General features: G+C 36.6%; 2 protein-coding genes across 7 annotated transcripts in view; one reads left to right on the plus strand and one right to left on the minus strand.

Moving 5' to 3' along the window:
• Nucleotides 1–20,453, minus strand: part of FAM185A (family with sequence similarity 185 member A) — a 108,556-nt gene extending 88,103 nt beyond the window's left edge. For 3 of the 5 annotated variants that reach the window (XR_008420252.1, XR_008420251.1, XM_019451271.2), the window contains exons 1-3: nucleotides 19,744–20,453; nucleotides 17,203–17,312; nucleotides 3,828–3,920 (exon numbers count right to left, since the gene is read on the minus strand). Coding sequence is in view for 3 of the 5 variants with exons in the window: in XM_019451271.2 (XP_019306816.2) it covers nucleotides 3,828–3,920; nucleotides 17,203–17,312; nucleotides 19,744–20,194 (654 nt within the window). In the remaining 2 variants the exon portion in view is untranslated. The remainder of the gene's footprint in view (nucleotides 1–3,827; nucleotides 3,921–17,202; nucleotides 17,313–19,743) is intronic. The other 2 variants (XM_053897170.1, XM_019451270.2) reach the window with 2 other exon arrangements.
• Nucleotides 20,454–20,599: 146 nt separating this feature from the next.
• CCDC146 (coiled-coil domain containing 146) overlaps nucleotides 20,600–22,887 on the plus strand; it is a 116,953-nt gene continuing 114,665 nt past the window's right edge. Inside the window, exon 1 of one of the 2 annotated variants that reach the window (XM_053897167.1) lies at nucleotides 20,600–20,836. The gene's annotated coding sequence lies outside the window, so the exon portion shown is untranslated. The remainder of the gene's footprint in view (nucleotides 20,837–22,887) is intronic. The other variant, XM_019451265.2, reaches the window with a different exon arrangement.

Below are 22,887 nucleotides of genomic sequence, written 5' to 3' on the forward strand. Positions count from 1 at the left end.
AAGCAAGGAGATAGCAAGCATCCTAAACTTATGTCTCTTCTCAGAGGGAAAACTTACAATATAGCGTCATCATTGAGTAAGATGTTTGCTCTAGATATCCTTTGGATCCTTTGTATCAGATTCCAACTATTTCAAATTTGTTTAAATTATAAATAGGCTTTTAATTTTAGCACATATTTTATCTGATTTTATTGTACTATCATGATTTTCTCCTGTCATCTGTTAATTAGTGAATACACTATCAATTATACAGTTTTTCCAGTTTACATCTAATAACAAAGTAGCTTTCTATTAAACAAAATGAAAAGAATTTTGTATCTATCCCTAAGCTTCCCTAACAAAATTTAGTATGAATTTATGTTTCAAATATTGAACACAATATAAAATGAAGATATCCAGTAATAATTTCTAATCATCTCTATCAAAGTTCAAACAAACGTTTTATAAGCGTCGAGTGTTAATTATGTCTGAGTGTTAATTACTTTTATGTTGACATAGAAACAGAATCACCAGGAAGGCATGCTACAATTTTGCCTGGCATCAAATTCAAGTATTACGCTGGGGTGTTTAAAGAAAGATCGATTTTCAACACATCATCACCACACTAGTGTCATCCACTCCTAATACGTTTTTCAAAAACTGATAAAAAATGAAAATATTATATAAGAAGAATTGAGTTTCAAGAATACTAAAATTTGTAAGTACAAAAAAGAGAAAGAAAAGCACTCAGAAGTTCCACCAGGAAGCAAATTAGAATTTCTTCACCCTCTGGATTTGAGATATATAACTTCCTTTTTTAGCTTTCAGTAAGTATATAATATGCACCTGATTGCTTCTTATCTACAGTTTCTTTTAAGCTAATTATAGACTCATAGGAATTTTCACTTTAAATCTAGTTTCAATAAATCAGTCAAAAAAAGATATTTTACCTACAATTCATTCAAATTTGCGAGAATATAGATATTTCACATTCCTCAGTGTTATAGCATAGGTGTAAAATTCCTGAAAAAATCTGTCCTTTACCTACAAAGTTCTTCATGAAAAGCTGCTTTATGCATGGCTTCAAACTCTCCAAGTATTTCCATAAAGCAGACAAGGAGGAACACTCTAGCTTTTTATAGATGGTGAGGCTGGTTTAGGCAATAACAAAAGATAAATACTGAAAGAATATTTGAAACTTAATTAAATTAGCAAAGGAGCACTTTTGATTAGACTCTCCCCACAACCAAATAAAGCCTTTATGAGACTCCTTATGAGTATCTGGAAATGGTCAAGGATTTACTTTGTTCATTAAACTCTAAATATTTTATTTTGTAGAAAACTAGAAAAATATCCTCCCCTGCTGTACCAAAGCAAATGAAAGCATGTGAAAGTACCACACCTTCCCCACTACAATAATATAGTTATTTTAACCAATCATTCCACAAAATTAACTTCAAAGAAATTCAAAATTCACTGAGGGCCACATATGATGCACTATATCAGATACAAACTAGAACAATTAAAGATAGGACACCATAGTTTATAGCAAAATGTTGAGGTTCTGATTTATAGTTATTTAATGCTAAGGGAACAAACAGACTCTTTGGATTAAACTGTATAGCTTGCTTATTAACAGAAGCAGCTGTTTAAAGAAAGAACAAAAAGTAGATCCAAAAATTAATACCTTCTTGACAGAGATATTGCTATAAATTAATTTTCTTTTCCATACAAGAAGGAAAGTTTTTCATAAGTTTAGTTATTATAAATCAACATATATAATAAAAATCAAACTTTAAGAAAGTACTGTGGCTTTGTAGCTCAGACTAAGAGAGGTCAAGTGACAACCATGTCATGAATTCATCCAACCATCAGAGGGAATGTATTTCTAGTTTCTCAGTACCAAGCTTAGGATACTAAAATTAATGATACTATTTAGAAATAGACACTCCATTTAAAACAACATATTAAAAATGCTGTTAAGTGTTTACAGTACTCATTTTATTCTCACAATCTTGTGAATAAGAAAAACAAATAATACCATCCCTATTTTATGAATAATGGAACGAGACTCCGTAAAGTTAACTGGTAGATCTAGGACTAGTCATCTTTCCTGTGCTTTCACTTACCTTCACCATCATCATTATAGTAAATACCATATTAGAGATAACTATGTGCCAGACATTGTTTTAAGTACTTCATCTATATTAACTGATTTAATCCTCATTATAACCCTCTGAGTTAAGTCCATTACTATTATTCCATTTTTCAGAAAACCAAGACACAGAGGTTAAGTAACTTGTCTGAAGTTACAGAGCTTAGTAAGTGGCTGAGCCTGGAATTAAACCCAAGTAGTCTGGTTCTCAATTCTGTTCTCTTAACCAATTCAATATGCTGCCTCTCAAATATCTATAGCACATCTCTGTGAAAGTTATATATTAAGAGTAAATATATAAGCATTTATTTTATATAAAAACCCATAAACTTAGAAATATACTTTAAATATGAACACTATACACAATATAAAGAAAATATCTACATTAACACAACACAAAACTCAATCAGGCAAGAAACAAAATAGTATAATAGAAAGTAGGAATAAATGAATATTTAATAAACCATGAAAGTTGGAACAAATAAATAACTAATGAGTGGGAACAGCAGCTAATAATTAAGAAATGATTATAATTTTTCTTTGATACCTTTATTTGAATATCAAAATGTAATATTTTGGTAACTTAAATCATTTCAATTCACATAAGCCATGATTTAAAGGACAGATTTAAAGGAGCTGCAAAGTTGGTACAATTTCGCTTTTGCACTTCCAAGCCCACAGCAATCCAAGGGGTGAAACTAAATGCCATCTCAAAAAAGCTGCCACGTAAGGCCAGGCAGTATCTTTCAATACTTTCCTAGTTTAAGTTAAAGGATAAATTCAAATGTTTGGGTTTAAACAATGTCCTAAAGGTTCTAAGACACAGGTGATGGAAAATAAAAGTGATGACAGTAGAAACAGTTACTGTTAAAATCTACATTGTTTAATTATGCCAACAATAATTTACCTACAAGATATATTTATAACTTGTCCTCACCAATTATCTCAGAGAAAAGCTGAGTAGAGAATTTAAATTTACAAAGAAAGATTCTCACAAATTGTGTAAGTGTAAAATAAAAGGTGACCAAGATCTTTCTCAAAGATTTAAAACATTATCCATAATGTTAAGAAAACTGTGATAATTTATATTTCAAAATTACATCTATATTCTTCATTGTAGGCAAAATCACAGAAAGCAACAAAAGTTAACTTAAAAATACAAGCTATTTTAGAACAACCAAAAAATCCCTATAGGTAATAAAAGCTTTTGGAGAACAGTAATGCTACCTAATGGTGCCATCTTGTGGAAAATGCTGAAGAAAGTTGTTTTGAAATTCAACCTTTACTAGTCCAAAGGAAAAGTAATCAGGTCTTAGAAAAATGCTCAAATAAACCTAACACATAAAAAAAATTAATCCTGATCATGGCAGTATAACTTAATGATCGATTTTAATCCATGTTCATAAACATCCCTTTAGAACTTGGATTAAACATTTATTATTTAAAGATGTTATTGATTCCAAATAAAGAACTAAAGAACTGTCAAAAGTATTAAGTCACAAGCTAAAATTTAAGTTGTATAATACTTGATCAGTTAAATTTCAAATTTTAATTTACTAATGAACTAAAATGCATTCAAAAGATGGAATATTATGCCACAAAGTTTGAAGAACCTACCTACAAGTTGTGTGAGCCAATTGGATACAAAACTGTAATTGCTAAAAAAAAAAAAAAAAAAAAGTTTCAATCTTACACTTTTATCTGATGCATGAATATTTATATTTCCATAAACTGTTCCCAGACAGATCACTTTGCCTCCTTTTGTTTGAACATGCAACTTTTGACTCTGAAAGACAAATACAAAAATATAGAGGAGAAAATAAATTTGATTGAGACTCATAAAAACATTTCCAACATTTTATACATTTCTTCTTAAATAATAATAAAGCAGAAAAAGAAACCAGGAATAAAACAGAAATGCACTGTTTGGAATAATTACAACAACTAGGAAAGAGAGCCAACTGCTATTAAAGGGGTTAAATAAGTCATCTGTACTCATTAGAGAATAAGAAGAGATATTTGCGTGTTCCAGTAACTTCACTGAAGAAGCGTTTGGGAATATAAGATCATCATAACTGGGTAACTAAACATAAATGATGAAGAAGATGATAATAATTATTGTTATTGCTCATCATTATTAATACTTATCATTTTTAATAACAATAGTTATCACTACTTGGCATTTTCTTTGTACCAAATACAATGTTAACTACTTTATATGATCTATGATTTTAATCTTCACAACTCAGAAATAAGTGTTATATTTTTTCCCATTTACAGAGGAAGAAATCCAAGAATCAGAAAGGTACAGGACAGTTAGAAAACAACAAAATATAAATTAACAGAATCAAGATCTGTATGATTTCAAAACCCACACTCCATGGCTGGAGTCTTTTGAAGAAGGATATAGTCACACTTAGGGCAACAGCCTAAGTTGCCCGTGATAAGGCAACAGAAGAATTGAAGGACTTGCCTAGAATGGTAGTTCTCAACTAAACATGATTTTGTCCCCCAGAGAACATTTGACAATGTCCAGAGATATTTTTCATTGTCATAATGTGTGCTATTTGCATTTAGTAGGTAGAGGCCAGGGATGCTTCTAAACATGCTACAGGGCACAGTTCAGCCCATGATAACAGGAAATTATCTGGCCTAAAATATCAATAGTGCCAAAGTTGAGAAACCATTTTTTGTTTTATGCCACAATGGCAGAAGGAAGAAAAATGACAAAAAAGATATCTTAGTATTATCAAATGAATCAAAAGATAAATGCCAAAAGAAAAAGAGGGAAATGCAAAGAAACTGACAGCAGCATAGTAGCTTCTGATTTAAAAAAAAAAAAATTTAAATCTGCACTCTTGTGATTATTTTGAGTACCTTTATACTTGAACAGTGCCTACAGAATCACCATCAATTTTTTTAATGGTAATATACTATTTATTAAGTTATGAATTTTAATTCCAGTATAGTTAACATATAGTGTTATATTAGTTCCAGATGTATAGTATAGTAATTCAACAATTCAGTGCTCATCATGGTATGTGTAATCTCTATCATCTATTTCCTCTATCCCCCACTGACCTCCCTTCTGGTAACCATCAGTTTGTTCTCTATAGTTAAGAATCTGTTTCTTTCTTTGTCTCTCTCTCTCTGCTTTTTTGTTTTGTTTTCCTTGGCTTGTTTGTTCTGTTTCTTAAATTCCACATATGAATGCAGTCATATGGTATTTGTCTTTCTCTGACTTACTTTGCAGCGTAACACCCTCTAGGTCCATCCATGTTATCACAAATTGCAGGATCTCACTCTTTTTTATGTCTGAGTAATATTCCTGTGTGTGTGCATGCGTGTGTGAGCATGTACATGTACGTGTGTATATGTATACACACACCACATCTTATTTATTCGTGCATGTACTGATGGACACTTGGGTTGCTTCCTTATCTTGGCTATTGTAAATAATGTTGCAATCTTTCTAAATTAGTGTTTTTGTTTTCTTTGGGTAAATACCCAGTAATGCAATTACTAGATCATATGATATTTCTATTTTTAATTTTTCAAGGAACCTCCATACTGTTTTTTACAGTGGTGCACCAATGTACGTTCCCAAGCACATGAGGGCTTCATTTTTTCCACATCCTCACCACTTGTTATTTCTTATCTTTTTTGATACTAGCCATTCTGACTAGTGTGAGGTGATACCTCATTATGGTTTTGATTTGCATTTCCCTGATAATTAGTGATGTTGAGCACCTTTCCGTTTATCTGTTGGCTATCTATGTGTTTTATTTGGAAAAATGTCTATTCAGGTCTACTGCCCATTTTTCCATTGGATTTTCTGGTTTTTAGGTGTTAAGTTGTGCTAAGTTCTCTGTATATTTTGGATATTAACCCCTTATCAAATATATCATCACAAATATCTTCTCCCATTCACTAGAACGGTAACAAGGGTGAGAAGCAACTTCCTGAACTTCCTGTCCTGGACAAAACCAAGTTTCTTGTGTCTGATCATGTCAACGTGGGTGAGCCCATCAAGATAATTAGAAGGTGCTTACAGCTGAACACCAATCAAGTCTTCTTCCTGTTAGTGGATGGACACAGCACAGTGAGTGTGTCCACACCGATTTCTCAAGTATATGAAAGTGAGAAGGACAAAAATGGATTCCTGTATATGGTATATGCCTCTTAGGAGACATTTAGAATGAGATTGTCTGTATAAGACTAGAAAAATATGTCTGTTCTAGAATTTTTTAAACCTTTATCAAGGGGGAAAAAAAGGGATGTTACCAACTGAGATTGGTCAGTTCATCCAATCACAGATAATCAAACAGTAGTGTTCCTGCATAGGAATTTTAGGAAGTTATTTTCTTACTGCAAGCCAGAAAAACTGAGCTCCAAATGAGCATATTCAGCTTTGGAAAACTACATTATTTAACCTAGGCTGTTTTGTTTTCAAATTTAGAAGTTCAAAAATAAAATTCTTTGCATTCTAAAAAAAATATTTTTTTCATAATTTTCTTTGCTGTGTAAAACTTTTTCATTTTGTAATTCTGAGTTTTTTGTTTTGGTTTTGTTTTTTGCTTTTGCTTCCCTTTCCTGAGGAGACATATCCATAAATATATTGCTAGGGCTGATGCCCAAGAGATTATTTCCTATGTTTCCTTCTAGGAGTTTTATGGTTTTAGGTCTGATATTTAGGTCTTTAATCCATTTTGAGTTTGTTTTTGTGTATGATGTAAGAAAGTAGTCCACTTTCATTCTTTTGCCAAGTAGTTGTCCAGTTTTCCCAGCACCATTTATTGAAAAAAAATGTTTTTTCTCCATTGCATATTCTTGTCTCCTTTGTCACCAATTAATTGCCTATATAGGTGTGGGTTTATTTCTGGGCTCACTACCCTGTTCCACTGATCTATGCATCTATTTTTGTGCCACTACCATACTGTTTTGATTACTATAGCTTTGTAGTATATTTTGAAATCTGGGATTGTGACACCTCATTCTTCTTTCTCAAGACTGCTTTGGCTATTCAGGGTCTTTCATGGTTCCATACAAATCTTAGGATTATTTGATCTAGTTCTGTGACAGATGCTATTGGCATTTTGGCAGGGATTGGACTGAATCTGTAGATTGCTTGGGTAGTAAGGATACTTTAACAATATTAATTCTTCCAATCCGTGAGCATGGAATATCTTTCCATTTGTTTGTGTCATCTAGCTTCTAATTTTGATTATGAAACTGAAAGTATACGATACTGAGTTTTCAGAAGACAATATTCTAAATGCACATTCTAAAACTCAAGCACTGATGAGTGAACAATATAAAAGGAACTATGAATATTCTCATCCAATTAGTCATTCAACATGAAGATTTCATTGTGTATCTTTTACAATAAGAACCCAAACCATATCATTTTGCTAAAAGGACATATGATAGGATTCTTTAATCTTTTATGACATTTGTACAATTAAATTTATTTGAAATGGTTCACATGTGAACAGATACTAAAGGAAGGTTGTGGGAGATGCAGGAGAGAAGCATCAAAGGAAAAGACCTCAAAAGGGAAGGGCTGGAGAAGGTGCAAGGCCTTAGGACATGTTTACACAGCTGAACACTGCTGAGGCTCATAAGGAACGCCTAGAGCCATTAACATTGTCAAAGGCCGATCCTCCTTCACACCTGACCCTTCCTAGTGATATAGAAACCAGTTAACTCAAAATTCAACCTTGAAAAGCTAAACCATTACATTGATTAACACACTTGCTTGGCTGACTTTATGCACATAGCCTTTAGCAATTATCCTAATAAAAAGAAGCTTCATTCTGGAGTGGGGGCCTCATTCCAACTAGAGTATGAGGACCTTCACTAACTGCACTTTGTTTGCAGACTCATCTTTTGCGACTCTGGGACAATTGGTGGAGTCGGCAGGATTCAGTGCAGCAGTCTTGGACTACTTCAGTTTACAGTCACAGGGGACCAAAGCGGAGTGGTAGGACAGGTAAGTCCCCGTTTTGGGATAGTGAAGTATGGGAAACTCCCAGTCTCAGGATCATGAAGCTTACTCTAACATACTTCGTACTTTATTGCAAAGTTCAGGAGTAAAAGTGAAAAGGGGAACCTTTGATGAGCTCTGGTACTTGGTTAAAAAACATTGCTATTGGTTTAATCCTTCTGGAAAAAATCTTTTAAACCTTAAACAATGGAGATTAATTACGAAAACGCTTACACATGCTCATCAAAATGGAGATATCATTTCTTTAAATGTTTGGTCTTTTATGCTCTTTGAGATGGCTTTACAGCCTTTACAGTCTGACTCAGAACAAAATATAATTTCATCTAAATTAAAAACTCATCAAGAAGAAGAAGATGAATTGGATTTTACATCTGATAGTTTTGAGGATGAATCTTCTTCCAAAGGAATCAAAGCTATATAGCACCTGAGGAAAATACTTTACCAGAATGGCCTCCGCCGCCACCCACAAGTGATTAGAGCCAATTGTCTCTGGCTAGTCTACATCAGGATAGAGATTTTAAGGAATATTCCCAAGCAGCTGCCAAAACTCCTTTTGTTTCGGGAAACTTCCCTGTCTTCTCTGGCCCAACATAGACTGCCTGATTCCACTAAAGGAAAACAAAAACAAACCAAACAAATAATACAAAACAAAACAAAAATCGGTATCTGTTCGTCTATCTGAGCTGGCAGACTTTAGAACCATGTGAACTCTTTTCTTTGCCCTCTGCGCCTCTGTCTACCTTCAGGAAGATGTACGCTGTCAAAAGGCAAAGAAAACACTTCCTTAAACTTTAAATTTCCTCACTGGTTCCACGGGAAAAAATTAACAATGATAAACTTTTAAGAAAACACAGATAAAATATTAAGATAGACATGTCTTTTAACTTTATTCTACCAAGGTTGAGATAAATGGAATTTTTAAAATATACTGGTATAAGGTTAAAATTCCGCTTTTCTCTCTGTTCAAAAAACAGAGCTTTCTTTGACTGTTCTGCTCTTGATAAGACAATGTAAACAAAGGTTTTTTCTTTTCTCTTTGCCAAAAACACCAAAGCTTTAAGTTTCATCTTTATCAAGTCTTTGATTGCTTAGGTAAAACTTCTCAATATTAAAGGAACTAAGTTTTGCTAACAACTATATAATGCTATACATTCGCCTTTAGGATCTTTTATTGACACGTTAATTAAATAAATAAAATTTTAAGATTTATAATAATTTACAATCCTATTTAGGATATGCTTTATAATAACATCCTAAGGTTATAACAAACTTCCCAGGATTTAAATGGTTAATAAAACATATTTAATATTTAAACTAATTTATATTTGTTGGATTTGTCTTTCAAATTATCAACTTTAAATATAAAACTTTATTCTACTAAGGTTTATTAAAGGTCAAATAAACTCATGTTATCTCTGTTCCAATCTGTTAACAAAAGAATGACTTAAAGTAATGGTTAACTTTGTTTGCCTCATAGTTTTCATGGGTAATTGTTAAGATAGCTTTCAAAGTCTTTGGTAACCTAAAACATTTAAGTTTTGTTTGCATGATAAATTGAGATAAATTCATTGGATATCTAATGAGATAAAAAGCTAAAACACTAATCACTAAATATGGGCCTTTAGAAAAAGGCACAATAGGCCTTATTTTTGGATGGAATAGTCTTACACTTAAAGGTATTCATATGCATCCTTGTGTTATTGACTATGATTATGAAAATGACATTCAAGTTATGATATCAGCCAATAACCCTTATACTATTCAACCAGGAGATAAAATTGCTCAATTACTTACTCTTCTTTACACAGAGGGCCACAGCAATCCTGTTATCAGAACTGGAGGTTTTGGCAATACTGGAAAACAATTATATTGGCAAACTTTTTTGAAAGATCCTCGTCCCAAAATACATCTTAAAATTAATAATAAATCTTTTATAGGATTAGTAGACACTGGAGCTGACGTTACCATCATATCTGAAAAGTTTTGGCCTTCATCTTGGCCTGTTGAGAACATACCTGTAATTTTTACAGGACTTGGCTTCTTGGAATTAAAAGAAGTCAACAGATTATGAGATGTGAAGGACCTGAGGATCAGATAGTAACTCTTAAACCCTATGTGGCTAACATTGCCATTAATCTGTGGGGTAGAGATTTACTTCAACAATGGGGTGCATATATTAATATCCCATCTATATCTACTCAAAATAAAAATATAATATGTGCCATGGGATATGACCCACTGAAGGGATTAGATAAAAATCAACAAGGCATTAAAACACCCCTCGATATTTTCCCCAAACACAAAGCCACAACGCTAGGATATCCAAATTTATCCTAGTGACCACTGCCAAAGAACAAAAATATGCGCTGCCTTTAAATGGCTTAATGATGAGCTCATATGGATAGAGCAGTGGCCGCTTTCTCAAGAAAAACCGGCAGCTTTAAAATCTTTAGTTTCTGAACAATAAGAAGCGGGACATATTGAACCTTAAATTAGTCTCTGGAAATCTCTGGTTTTTGTCATAAAAAAGAAATCTGGAAAATGGAGAATGCTGACTGATCTCTGAGCCCTAAATAAAATCCTACAACCTATGGGGGCTCTACAGCCTGGCCTTCCGAGTACAACCTGCTGCTATCCCTCAAGATTGGAAAATTATAATTATTGATCTTAAGGATTGTTTTTTCTCCATTCCCTTAAACCCTAAAGATTCGGAGAGATTTGCATTCTCCGTTCCTGTAATTAATCATGAGGAGCCCATAAACAGATTTCAATGAAAAGTTTTAACTCAAGGAATGTTAAATAGTCCTACTCTTTGTCTGCTTTTTGTTGCAGAACCTCTCCAATATTTATGATCTCAGTTTCCTCATGCTAAGATCATCCATTACATGGATGACATCCTATTAGCTTTACCCTAACGACATGATTGACATGCACTCTTTTTAGCAGCTCAGGCAACCCTCTCAAAATATGGCCTCATTATTTCAGAAGACGAAATTCAATTTGAAGATCCCTTGTTCTATTTAGGTCAGAAATTAGTACAAAATTCAATAATGCCTCAAAATGTTCAAGTTCGTAGAGATACCTTGCATACTTTGAATGATTTCCAGAAGTTATTAGGAGACATTAACTGGTTACGTCCTACTCTAGGTATACCTACTTATCAACTGACTCATCTTTTTGATGTACGTAAAGGGGATTCCAATTTAAATAGCCCTACAAAATTAACGCCGGAAGCATCCCAAGAATTACAATGGATCGAACAAAAAATTGCTTCCTGTCGGTTTACTCGAATTGACCCCTCGCTACCTGTTTCCTTGTTAATTTTACCATCACCTCATTCTCCTATGGGAGTACTTTGGCAGGCTAATGGAATCACAGAATGGATATTTCTTTCTACCAAAGCCTTTAAAAAATTATCTACATAATTAGACAAAATAGGAATGTTAGTTTTTTTTTTATTTTTTTTAAAAACTTTTTTTTTTTAACGTTTATTTATTTTTGAGACAGAGAGAGACAGAGCATGAACGGGGGAGGGTCAGAGAGAGGGAGACACAGAATCTGAAACAGGCTTCAGGCTCTGAGCTGTCAGCACAGAGCCCGACGCGGGGCTCAAACTCACGGACCATGAGATCATGACCTGAGCCGAAGTCGGCCGCCCAACCGACTGAGCCACCCAGGCGCCCCGGAATGTTAGTTTTTAAGGGTTGGGAGAAACTTAAGGAAATAACAGCCCAAGACCCTGAGACAATTATAGTACCTCTGTCTCATGCACAAATATCCATGGCATATCGGCAATGCATTTCATGGCAACTTGGAGTTGCAGATTATATAGGTCACATAGACAACCATTATCCTAAATCCAAATTAACTGAATTTATCAAAACCACCTCCTTTATAATGCCTCGAATTGTACAATTAGTACCTGTAAATGGACCTAATTATTTTACAGATGCCAACAAATCCAGTTATTCTGCATATTATGGTCCTACTTCTAAATATGTAAAATCCCCATATGCTTCAGTACAAAAGGCTGAACTCTTTACTCTTTGCCATATTTTTATTACTTAAGGATGTATCCTCCTCCATCAACATCTTAACGGATTCAGCCTATTCTAAACAAATGATTGAAAATTTGGAAACCATTAATATTTATTCAGATGGCTCAGAATGGTCTTATTTTTTTGAATACAACATTGTCTCCAACACCAATCCCATCCTATATACATTACTCACAAATGATCTCATTCTGGCCTCCCTGATCCCTCGATAGAAGGAAATGCTACAGCAGATTCCTTATTGGCAGCTCCTGTTATTACAACACAAGATTTTCACAATCTGACTCATCTTAATGCTAAAGGCTTAAGTAAACACTTTTCTATTTCTCTTAAACTAGAGAAATTATCACAAACTGCCCCACTTGTGGGCCTATTGTCATTCCTCCATACTCTCAGGGGGTTAATCCCAGAGGTCAACAACCTAATGATTTATGACAAATGGATGTTACTTATGTTCTGCAATTTGGTCGCCTTGCATATGTACATGTATCAATAGATACATTTTCTGGTTTTGTATGGACTACACCTTTGTCAGGAGGAAAAACGGCCCATGTTATTCAGCACCTTTTAGAAGCATTTGCCACAACGGGACTCTCCCAGAATCTTAAAAATGACAATGGCCCTGCTTATACTTCTCACACTTTTCTTATATTTTGCCAAAAATGGGGGATTCATCATACTACAGGCATTCCTTTACAATCGACAAGATCAAGCTATTATTGAACATACTAATCATACATTAAAAACCATGTCACAAAAACAAAAACTTGGGGATATGACCTTGAATCCAAAGAATCAATTAATGAAAGCATTATTTACACTTAATTTTTTGGATTTAAGAGGTGAACAAAAGCTCACTGCAGCTGAAAAACATCACACAGTCTCTAATACCAGACCCTTTTTACAACCAATATTTTGGAAAAATGATAATAACCAATGGTGCCCTGGGTATGTTAAATTGTGAGGTCGAGGATTTGCTCTTATATCCACAGATGACGGGGCTAATCTGGCTCCCAGCCCGGCAATTAAAACCACGATATGAACAGATGGGCCAACAGAAAAAGAGTTGACAATTTTCGACCACTGGAGAAAGATATGGAAGAATTAAGCCTGAAGAGATTACAAAAACAAAACAAAACAAAACAAAGCCAAACCTCCGACATGGGGACAGATGAAGAAGATGATTCTAGAAGCAGAACAGATCCTCCAAAAAACAGGAACACCTAAGCCTCTACTACTCTGTTCATTGCCGTGATGTCGGTTCTTACCCTTATCGTGAGCACTAAAGAGAATCACACATATTGGGCTTATATTCTAAATCCGCCTCTTAATAGATTAATTACATGGGATGATCCCTCTTTCCCAGTTTATGTAAATCATTCAGTCTGGTTGCCTGGACCTTATGATAATAGAGGCCCATTTAAACCAGAAGAAGAAGGAAAATAATCCCTGAATATTCTGTAGGTGCAGATGGGCCACCTATATGCTTTGGAACAGGTGAACACTGTGTTACAGTTCGTTCACAGGCATGGATAACAAAAATACCCAATGGGACTAATGTCTCTATATTGTACTTATTACAGGGAGTCTCCATGAGAAGTCAAAGAATTACATAGGATCACCCTCCTAAATTGCCTCGATGTAAATTAAGAAAGATTATAAATCCTGAGGAATGGGTTAATTGGGAACTCTGTAGAGGAGAGATTAATAGAGTCCTTCTTAATACTTCCAAAGGAAGCATCATGAATTGGGCCTCTGTAGGCTCTGTTTGGACCAAATACTCCAAAAGAGAGCTGCGATGGCGTCGATATCAAGACGACATCATTTCAGATGTAACATCTGAACCCATTGTATGGCATGAAGGAGGGATGGCTCCCCCCAGCCCACGTTTACCTGATGGGCCAGTTCATTCAGAACTTCGGAAAATTGGTACTAGATTATTAGGCATGGCCACTTGGAAAGGCCACTTAATGAATATTTCAAATAAATTCTCCATCTCTTTTAGATTAAATGAGACTCATAAAATCCAAGCATGTGTCAGACTTCCTTCTCTGTTTATATTAGGCATGCCTCATTGGGACCCTGATAACAATCTTCTTGCCATAATTGTTCTTTTGATACTTGTCTTAATTCTACTATTTCTTTTAACCAGGAAAAACAAAGCTTATATAACCTTAAGGCACATAATGGGGTTTGGATGCCTGTAATCATGGATCAGCTTTGGCAACACTCCCCTGAAATGTTACTCATAGATGAAATATTGAAACATGTCTAACACTGCAGCCTACAGTTTGTAGCTTTACTGGTAACTGCTGTACTTGGGATTATAGCTATTACAGCTACAGCAGCAACAGCTGGTTTTGTGCTACATCAGACTGTACAAACCACCCACTTTGTACAAAACTGACATCAAGATTCAGAAAGGCTGTGGAACAGCCAACAGATGATCGATAGCCAAATAGAGAGCCAATTATCTGACTTGCAACAAGCTGTTCTTTTTCTAGGAGATCAATTGATTAGTTTACAACAACAGATAAAGCTTCAGTGTGATTGGAACATAACCACCTTTTGTGTCACCCCCATGTATATAATCAATCTAAGATATCACGGGACCTGGTGCGTCGACACCTTCTTAATCAAGGCAATACCTCTGCTAATATAGCTCAATTACAAAAGGACGTTTATGAAACATTCAAAAATAAACTTGAGATGATTTCTGGTGCTCCTTCTCTATCTGAGATAACTAATAGAATCTCGGGATTGAATCCAATGAATTATATAAAACCCTTAAGCTTTTCTGCGATTGGTATTTTTATATTAATCTTTGTCTTATTACTTTGCATATACCTAGTCTGGAGAAGAGGACAGCAACGAAGCGGAGAATAGGCTCTTTGCAAGAAGAGCCTCTGTCTTTGCTTTCCAGCTTTGCCAAATGAAAGAAAAGGGGGAGATGTGGGAGATGCAGGAGAGACGCATCAAAGGAAAGGACTTCAAAAGGGAAGGGCTGGAGAAGGTGCAAGGCCTTAGGACATGTTTACACAGCTGAACACTGCTGAGGCTCATAAGGAACGCCTAGAGCCATTAACATCGTCAAAGGCCGGATCCTCCTTCACACCTGACCCTTCCTAGTGATATAGAAACCAGTTAACTGGAAATTCAACCTTGAAAAGCTAAACCATTACATTGATTAACACACTTGCTTGGCTGACTTTATGCACACAGCCTTTAGCAATTATCCTAATAAAAAGAAGCTTCATTCTGGAGTCAGGGCCTCATTCCCACTAGAGTATGAGGACCTTCATTTAACTGCACTTTGTTCTCAGACTCATCTTTTGCGACTCCGGCCATACTCCCTGCAACAGAAGGTATGCAAATAAAAGTGGCTGCAAAAAACAAATGATGTAAAAATTTTTAAATGCATCAAATTAAACATTCTAGTTAGTGTTTATGAATCTAAAAATGAAAATGTTTTGCAATTATGAAGCAAAGGTGACTGACTTCTCTTCAACAAAGTTATATGCCATCAAAGTTCACAAAAGTACTTGACAATGCAAGTGTAAGAAGTAGCAGTAGAAATGAAAAGCTAGCGCCTATCAGAGATGTAGTTGAAATCATTTAGAGCTGAGACCAATCTAATTTTAAGAAAATTAAATAAAAAAGTGTTATTACAGGAAGCCTGGATGGCTCAGTCGGTTAAGTGTCTGACTTCAGCTCAAGTCATGATCTCACGGTTTGTGAGTTCGAGTCTCGCGTCAGGCTCTGTGCTGACAGCTCAGAGCCTGGAGTCTGCTTCAGATTCTATGTCTCCCTCTCTCTCTGCCCCTCCCGCCCCTCACTCTTTCTCCCTCTCTCTCTCTCTCTCTCTCTCTCTTAAAAATAAACGTTAAAAAAAATTTTTTTAAAGTGTTATTACAAAACAAGATGAATCCTTTGTTGTTTAGCACAAATACCTACTTAATCCTTAAATAATGAGCTACTTAACACATTAAAAATGTGACTACTATTTTAAGCATATTTTTATTTTTTTAATTTATTTTTATTTTTAATCTATTTTTCTTTTTTTAAATTTATATCCAACTTAGTTAACATAAAGTGTTATAATGATTTCAGGAATAGAATTTATTGATTCATCACTTACATATAACATCCACTGTTCATCCCAACCAGTGCCCTCCTTAATGCCCATTGCCCATTTAGCCAATCTTCCCACCCAACACGCTTCCAGCAACCTCAGTTTGTTCTCTGTATTTAAGAGTCTCTTACAGTTTGTCTCCCTCTCTGTTTTTATCTTATTTTTTCCTTCCCTTCCCCTATGTTCATCTGTTCTGTTTCTTAAATTCCACATATGAGCGAAATCATATATTTATCTTTCTCTAACTTATTTCATTAAGCATATTTTTAGTGCTTAAGGCCCTTTCCTTACTCTTTAATAAACAGAATAAAACCGTTTGTTAAAACAAAAATTTCTTTAACTTAATAAGATCTCAGAATACTAAGAATGTATTATTAGTTTCACTGTACACTTTAAAATGAAATTTAAAAGAAAAATGAGGATGGGCCATATGGGTGGCTCAGTCTGCTAAGCATCTGACTTCAGCCTTAGGTCACAATCCCACAGTCCCTGAGTTCAAGCCCCGCGTCAGGCTCTCTGCTGTGAGCCCAGAGCCCACTTTGGATCCTCTGTCTCCCTCTCTCTCTCTGCCTCTCCACTGCTCTCGTATGCACACTCATGCTCTCAAAAGTAAATAAACATTAAAAAAAATTTTTTAATTAAAAAAATAAAGAAAAATGAGGAAAACCTTCAGAGTTGCTACAACCTCTGGACTTTCAGAACAGAACTGATTTCAAGGTAAAATTTCTGCCAGTAATGTCTGAAAGATGAATAAATAATACTTAACATTCTCAACATGATACTCAGAATAATAGTTTTATTTTGATACTGCAGCTCAAAGTTTAAGGTTTTTTAAAACAGTAATATTGAAACACAATTAGAAAAATTTTCATACCTTAACAGACTGTAAGATGCCAGTTCCCTGCTCAGTTTCAATTTTGCAATTATCACACTCAATATTTTGGACTTTTACACAGCCAGACCCTGATGACTTGATATTCAAATCTAGAAATAAAAAAAAAAAAAGAAAAAGAAAATTAGTACTATGGCTAATGAGCTCCAAAGCATTTTAGTAACCCCTAGAAATCCAGCTCCTGAGTTATGTTCATAATATTACTGAACTCTGGAGAGAGCACAGTTGTCAGCACCTAAGGGGTCCCACCACAGCAACAGGACCAGATGTAGTGCCCTTTTCTGCTTGTTTTAAGAAATAAAGCAGTGATTTCTGTTGACCTGTATCACCTAAAGAGAAAGTAAGTAATATAGGAGACAAGTCAGGGAGGTCATCAGAGACTCTAGTTATTATAGACATTCCTGGAAAAGATCATACAAGCCTCTTCCCCACTGAGACAACACATACACACAGACACACACACACAGGTTCGAATAAGAATATAGCAAGTTAAAAAGTCATTAGTTGGTTAAGCATCCGACTTTGCTCAGGTCATGATCTCACAGTTTGTGGGTGGGTTTGAGCCCCACATCGGGCTCTGTGCTGACAGCTCAGAGCCTGGAGCTTGTTTTGGCTTCTGTGACTCCCTCTCTCCGTCCCTCCCCTGCTCATGCTCTGTCTCTGTCTCTGTCTCTCAGAAAATAAATAAATATTAAAGAAAAAAAATTTTTTTTAAGTCATTATGGTAAACTGAATATGCCAGTTAGCCTCTTCTCATATTCATGAAGATTTAAAGATTTGTTCTCAAATCTCCTATAAATTGAAAGCATGTACAGGAATAGTGTGTATCTGTGTTTGTTGTCCCCCCACACAAACTACTGGGGCTTAATATCACAATTTTAATAGTTATGGCATAAAAAATTTTCTAGTTTTGTATATAGCAGTCTCTATAAAGGTTTAATAAACAGCAATACTATAATAATCTAAATTATACAAACCAACAGTTTTACCCCATCTTTACATGGAAACAAATGTAACCAAGAAGCGTTTACCCAGTTAAGTAGTGTTGCAACATAGCCTTCATCCAAGGCAGTGTTGATAGACATGGGGAGAAAGAAACATACTCTAAATACACTCTACCCCCCCCCCACTAGGTAGGTAGAAAAGTTAAGGCCAGACACTGAGTGGTAATAATGCTACTCTTATCTACTCACAGAAACAGGTATAAACAAACTGGAGGAACAAGTAAGTATGAAGAAAACTGAATTATGTTGATTTAAGGAGCTCGTGTATAGACATGTAGAAAATGGTAAATTGGAAATGGGATTCTGGCTCTAAAAAGAGGAATCTACAAAAAAAAAAAATGAGGTTAAGGATCATTAGTATGGATGGTTTCACTTTTATCTGCGCTACCATAAAAATTTTGCTTAACTCTATTTCGATACTTAGTCCATTTTTTATTATGATAATATAACGGGAACTCTTTCTCCCCAACCCAGAGGGTTCTATTTTGAGGTTAGGGTCTCTTATTCATCTAGACTAGTTTAAAGAAGTTGAGAAGCAGTAAAGCATAGTGGTTGAGCAGACTGCAGTCAATTCCCATTCCAGCTCCACCACTTTATATCTGAGAGATAGCTGATCTATCCCCATGAGAACAGAAGTTTCACGAAGGCATAGATTTTTTCTACTTTGTCACCCACAATAAACACTTGATGAAACTCGCGATCTCTCCCACTTCCTTAGGTGAAACAGTGCCAATAACAGTATCTACTCTATAGCGCAATTGTAAGGGTTAGAAAAGACTATCTTAGAAGTGTTAGCTGCTGTTAGGATCATCATTAGTATCATCCTTCAGTCAGGAAGGAGAGCCTGGGGAGACTTCCCTAGAACAATGTGTACACACTGGCTTGCATTTGAGAAATATCATGGAGCCCAAATACTTAGAAACATTGCAGGCATTATCAACTGAAGTTTCCCAGGCAGTTTTACTGTGTGTGTGTGTGTGCGTGCGTGTGTTTTCAAAGACTGCTACTCATGGAAAATTTACAATGGAGACGTATCAGTAAAAGGCTGGGTGCCTATTTGAAAGCGAACACTTGGTCCAGGTTAGATATGGAACATCCTATAGACAGAGCTGTTTTGGAACAGACCCCAGGCTGTGAGCACTGAATGGATTATCAAGAAACTACAACCCTGAAAAATTAACCACTTTGCTACTGACAAAGTGCAGTGACAGAAAAATTAGGAACTAAGTGCCAAAGGAGAATATAAGGGTTCCACAAATAATATTTGACTTAGATTATTCCATATGAGGTTTCCAATGTCTTTAACTGCGAACCTGATGTCTAACTTTCACCAGGAAACCCAAAGTAGAACAAGAAAAAAACAAACAAAAAGAAAAAGGGGGAGCAGGTTCCGAGGGGGGACAATAGTAAATTGGGTTGGAAAGTCAAAGGAACCAATGAAAAGTGCACGTCTGCCCAATTTCAGAAGGTCGCCGGCTGTGCCCTGGGACCCAAACCCGTTTCACTTCACTTCACTTGCCAAACTTCAGGGGCGCGTTCACCTCCACGGACGCCTGGGGGTCGATGGTGTCAGACACGATGGTTACCTCCTTCAGCGCCTCGTCGTATTTCACCTGCAGGCCGGCCAGGCCCCGCGCCCCGCCTTCCGCTGATCTCACCGCGACCAGCACGCGGTCACCGTCGGGGTAGGTGAGGGGGTCCAGGGGCCTCACGGCCAAATGGCACGGAAGCCGCGCCCGCAGCCGACCGAACGGGTTCACTAGCAGCGCCCACTCCTTCAGAGCCTGGCGCGCAAGCCCTGGCCGAGAGACTGTGGGCTCGGACCCAGGCTGGCGCTGGCCCCCACCTGAGCCGTACTCCCGGGCCGAACCAGCCCGACACGCCCAGCTACCCGCAGCTCTGCCGGCCCCAACTCGGAGCTGGCTGAGCCGGAGGCGGCCGAACCCCCAGCCCGAGCAGGGGGCGAACATGGCGCGCCCCTCTCGTGCTCCCTCTAATCCCCTCAACCACAGGCCGGTCTCGCCACCAGCCAGTCAACTTGATCACTACGCCTACTCAAGTCAAAGGGGGGTCGTTTGAGAGGATTTGTTGAAGCAACAGCAAGACTGACCACTTTCTCTGGCAATTTAAACCTCAACCGCACACGCCTCACCGGCAAGTTGAAATTTCAAAGCTCTCAGTATCTACTATGACTTGGACTCCTCGCCTGCGCCCTCCCCTTTCGCAAAGGTGCATGGGATACGTAGTTTCAAAGGGGACGATAGGTCCGAAGGGCTTTGAGCAGCTTAGAAACTACATATCCCAGGAGGCAACGCGCAGGGTAGAAAGGGTAGTAGGACCACGTGTTAGACCCGCCTCCGAAGGCGTGCGCTGCTGGCCTGAAGCCCATTAGCCATTGGAGGAATAGGAAAAAAAAAAAAAAAAATCTACTTGGGAATCCAACTGGCCAATGGAAAGCGCGGAAGAAACAAGGTGGGCAGGACTGCGTGGTTTCCTTGGATACCCGGGACGCGACTACTTTGATAGAGGGTGGAGCTCTGGAGTGAGACCCTGGAGGCCCTAATCCACGGAGAAATATAGGAACTAAATAAGGATCAGGACCAAGTTAAGGGGTAAGAAACTGCGCTTTTAAAAAGTGAGAACTAGATGCAAACTAAAGTACCCTCGGTGGGTGGTTAGATCCAAACTTCACTAAACTAGTGGGGGTTACCCTGAGATGGAGAATCCCTGGGCAAGAGGGTAAAGAGCCAGATTGGTGTTTTTTGATGAACTCCCTCTTTTGATAACAAATTTAGGAATAGCATTAGAGCCCTGCCTTCTTCCTGATCCTAAGTGATCTTAAGCCAGTCATTGAACGTCTCTGGGTTTTAATTGCTTGTCCTTAAAACGAGGTCAATAATACTTTCCTTGTCTTGCCTCAGAGTTTTTGTAAGGATCAAATGATATAAATGGATGTGAACATGAGGCACAGGCTACAAAATTGCCGTGTAAATTACTGTATTTTTATTTTAGGGATAGCACTGATTCTTAGTCACAAAGAAATATCTGAGAGATCAGAACTTGTGTTGACAGCAGCACTGATCTCTTTGACTACAAATGCTCCTACAAAGAAAAATCAGTCAGCATAGTGCAATGAGAAGAGCATGGGACTATTTCCTGGCTCTGTCACCTGGCTCTTTATCTGCGTCTCCTGGATCTCTTTCTTCAGCTTTAAGATGAAGAAGGATTGTACTAAATGACTCTGTAAGGCATTTTTATCTTCTATAATTCTATGGGCAATTTTAAAAATGGAAAAAAAAAACCCATGAGATTTATTTCCTGCTTGCCGACATATCTCTCCCTTTCTGTGCCCCTTTCTCCTCCTACCAGTTATTCCCTAAGTTCTTTAGTAAAGACAAACTGCAAGCAATGATGTTTAATAAAATGCAAGGGCTGAAACCAAATGTCTTAGAAAACTGAAGCCCTTGGCCAAGTGCAGAATTACTGGGAGGTATAGTGATAGAGAGACTAGCTAAGTCCTAATGAAGTTGGCTAAAGTCCTCATGGTCCCAGGTCACAGGGTTCTCTGCCAGCTATTACCTTTTTAAAAATTCAGTGTTTTCTTAGGTTATCATTTGCTCTTTTCTGTCCTCCTAGTTCTTTCTCCCTCCTTATTCTCCCTCCTACTGAAGACTTATGATAGATGCTTAGCTTTTAGGTTCACCAAGTTCCTGCTGTATACTAGTTCTGTCCTTGGCTTTGTGTTTCATTTGGTCATAATTATTCAAACTGCTCTTCAAACTGTCTTTTTAATGAAAACCCACAGGGATAACTTTGAAAATCAATTTGAAAAAGGCATTGGTTTAAGCAAGTTAAGAATGCACTCACATCTGTTGTGCACATGCCAAATATTTTTAGATTAACTAGGAATACCTACCAGATTATTTTGTTTCTATGGTAATATTTCCTTTTGAGAACAACCAAGTTAATGGAATTGGCAAATGAACCATAGTTGTCTATGTGGCAAATAATTGTTTGATTATTTTCAAATAAAGCTAAAGAAAAGTGACTGAAAAACTGCTTTTCTGATTATAGGAGTGATCTCATGTGATCTCACAGTTTGTGACTTCGAGGCCTACATTGGGCTCTGTGCTGACACCTCAGAGCCGGGTACCTGCTTCAGATTCTGTGTCTCCCTCTCTCTCTTCCCCTCTCCCACTCACGTTCTGTCTCTCTCTCAAAAATAAACATTAAAAAAAATTTTTTTTAATGTGTATACATGACCTGGAAATTATACTTCTGGGGATTTAATGTAAGCATAAAACTATGGATGTTCAAAAAACTTATGTTCAAAGAATTTTGTTTTATAGAGTTGCTTATGATAATGAAGAAGTGAGGCAACTTAAATGTCCAGAAATAGTCATAGTTACATAAATCAGTATATATCTGGAATATTCTGCAACAATTTAAAATTATATTCTGAAGAATATTCAATGATATGGGAAAACTTCCATAATATAATTGGAAAGGAAAAACCTCCAGTTCTCTTTCTGTGTGTTTCTCCATTACTCTCACACTACTAACACACTCACAACACTTCTGCTGATACTCTGGGTGTTCTACAGTTTAACTCAATTCTAACACTATCTACCTGTAAATAGTGTCAGATCCCACAGGTTAAGGG

The sequence above is a fragment of the Panthera pardus genome, unplaced genomic scaffold, assembly GCF_024362965.1.
Source record: "Panthera pardus isolate Hobbes unplaced genomic scaffold, ASM2436296v1 HiC_scaffold_8, whole genome shotgun sequence".
In the NCBI taxonomy this organism is placed as follows: Eukaryota; Metazoa; Chordata; class Mammalia; order Carnivora; family Felidae; genus Panthera; species Panthera pardus.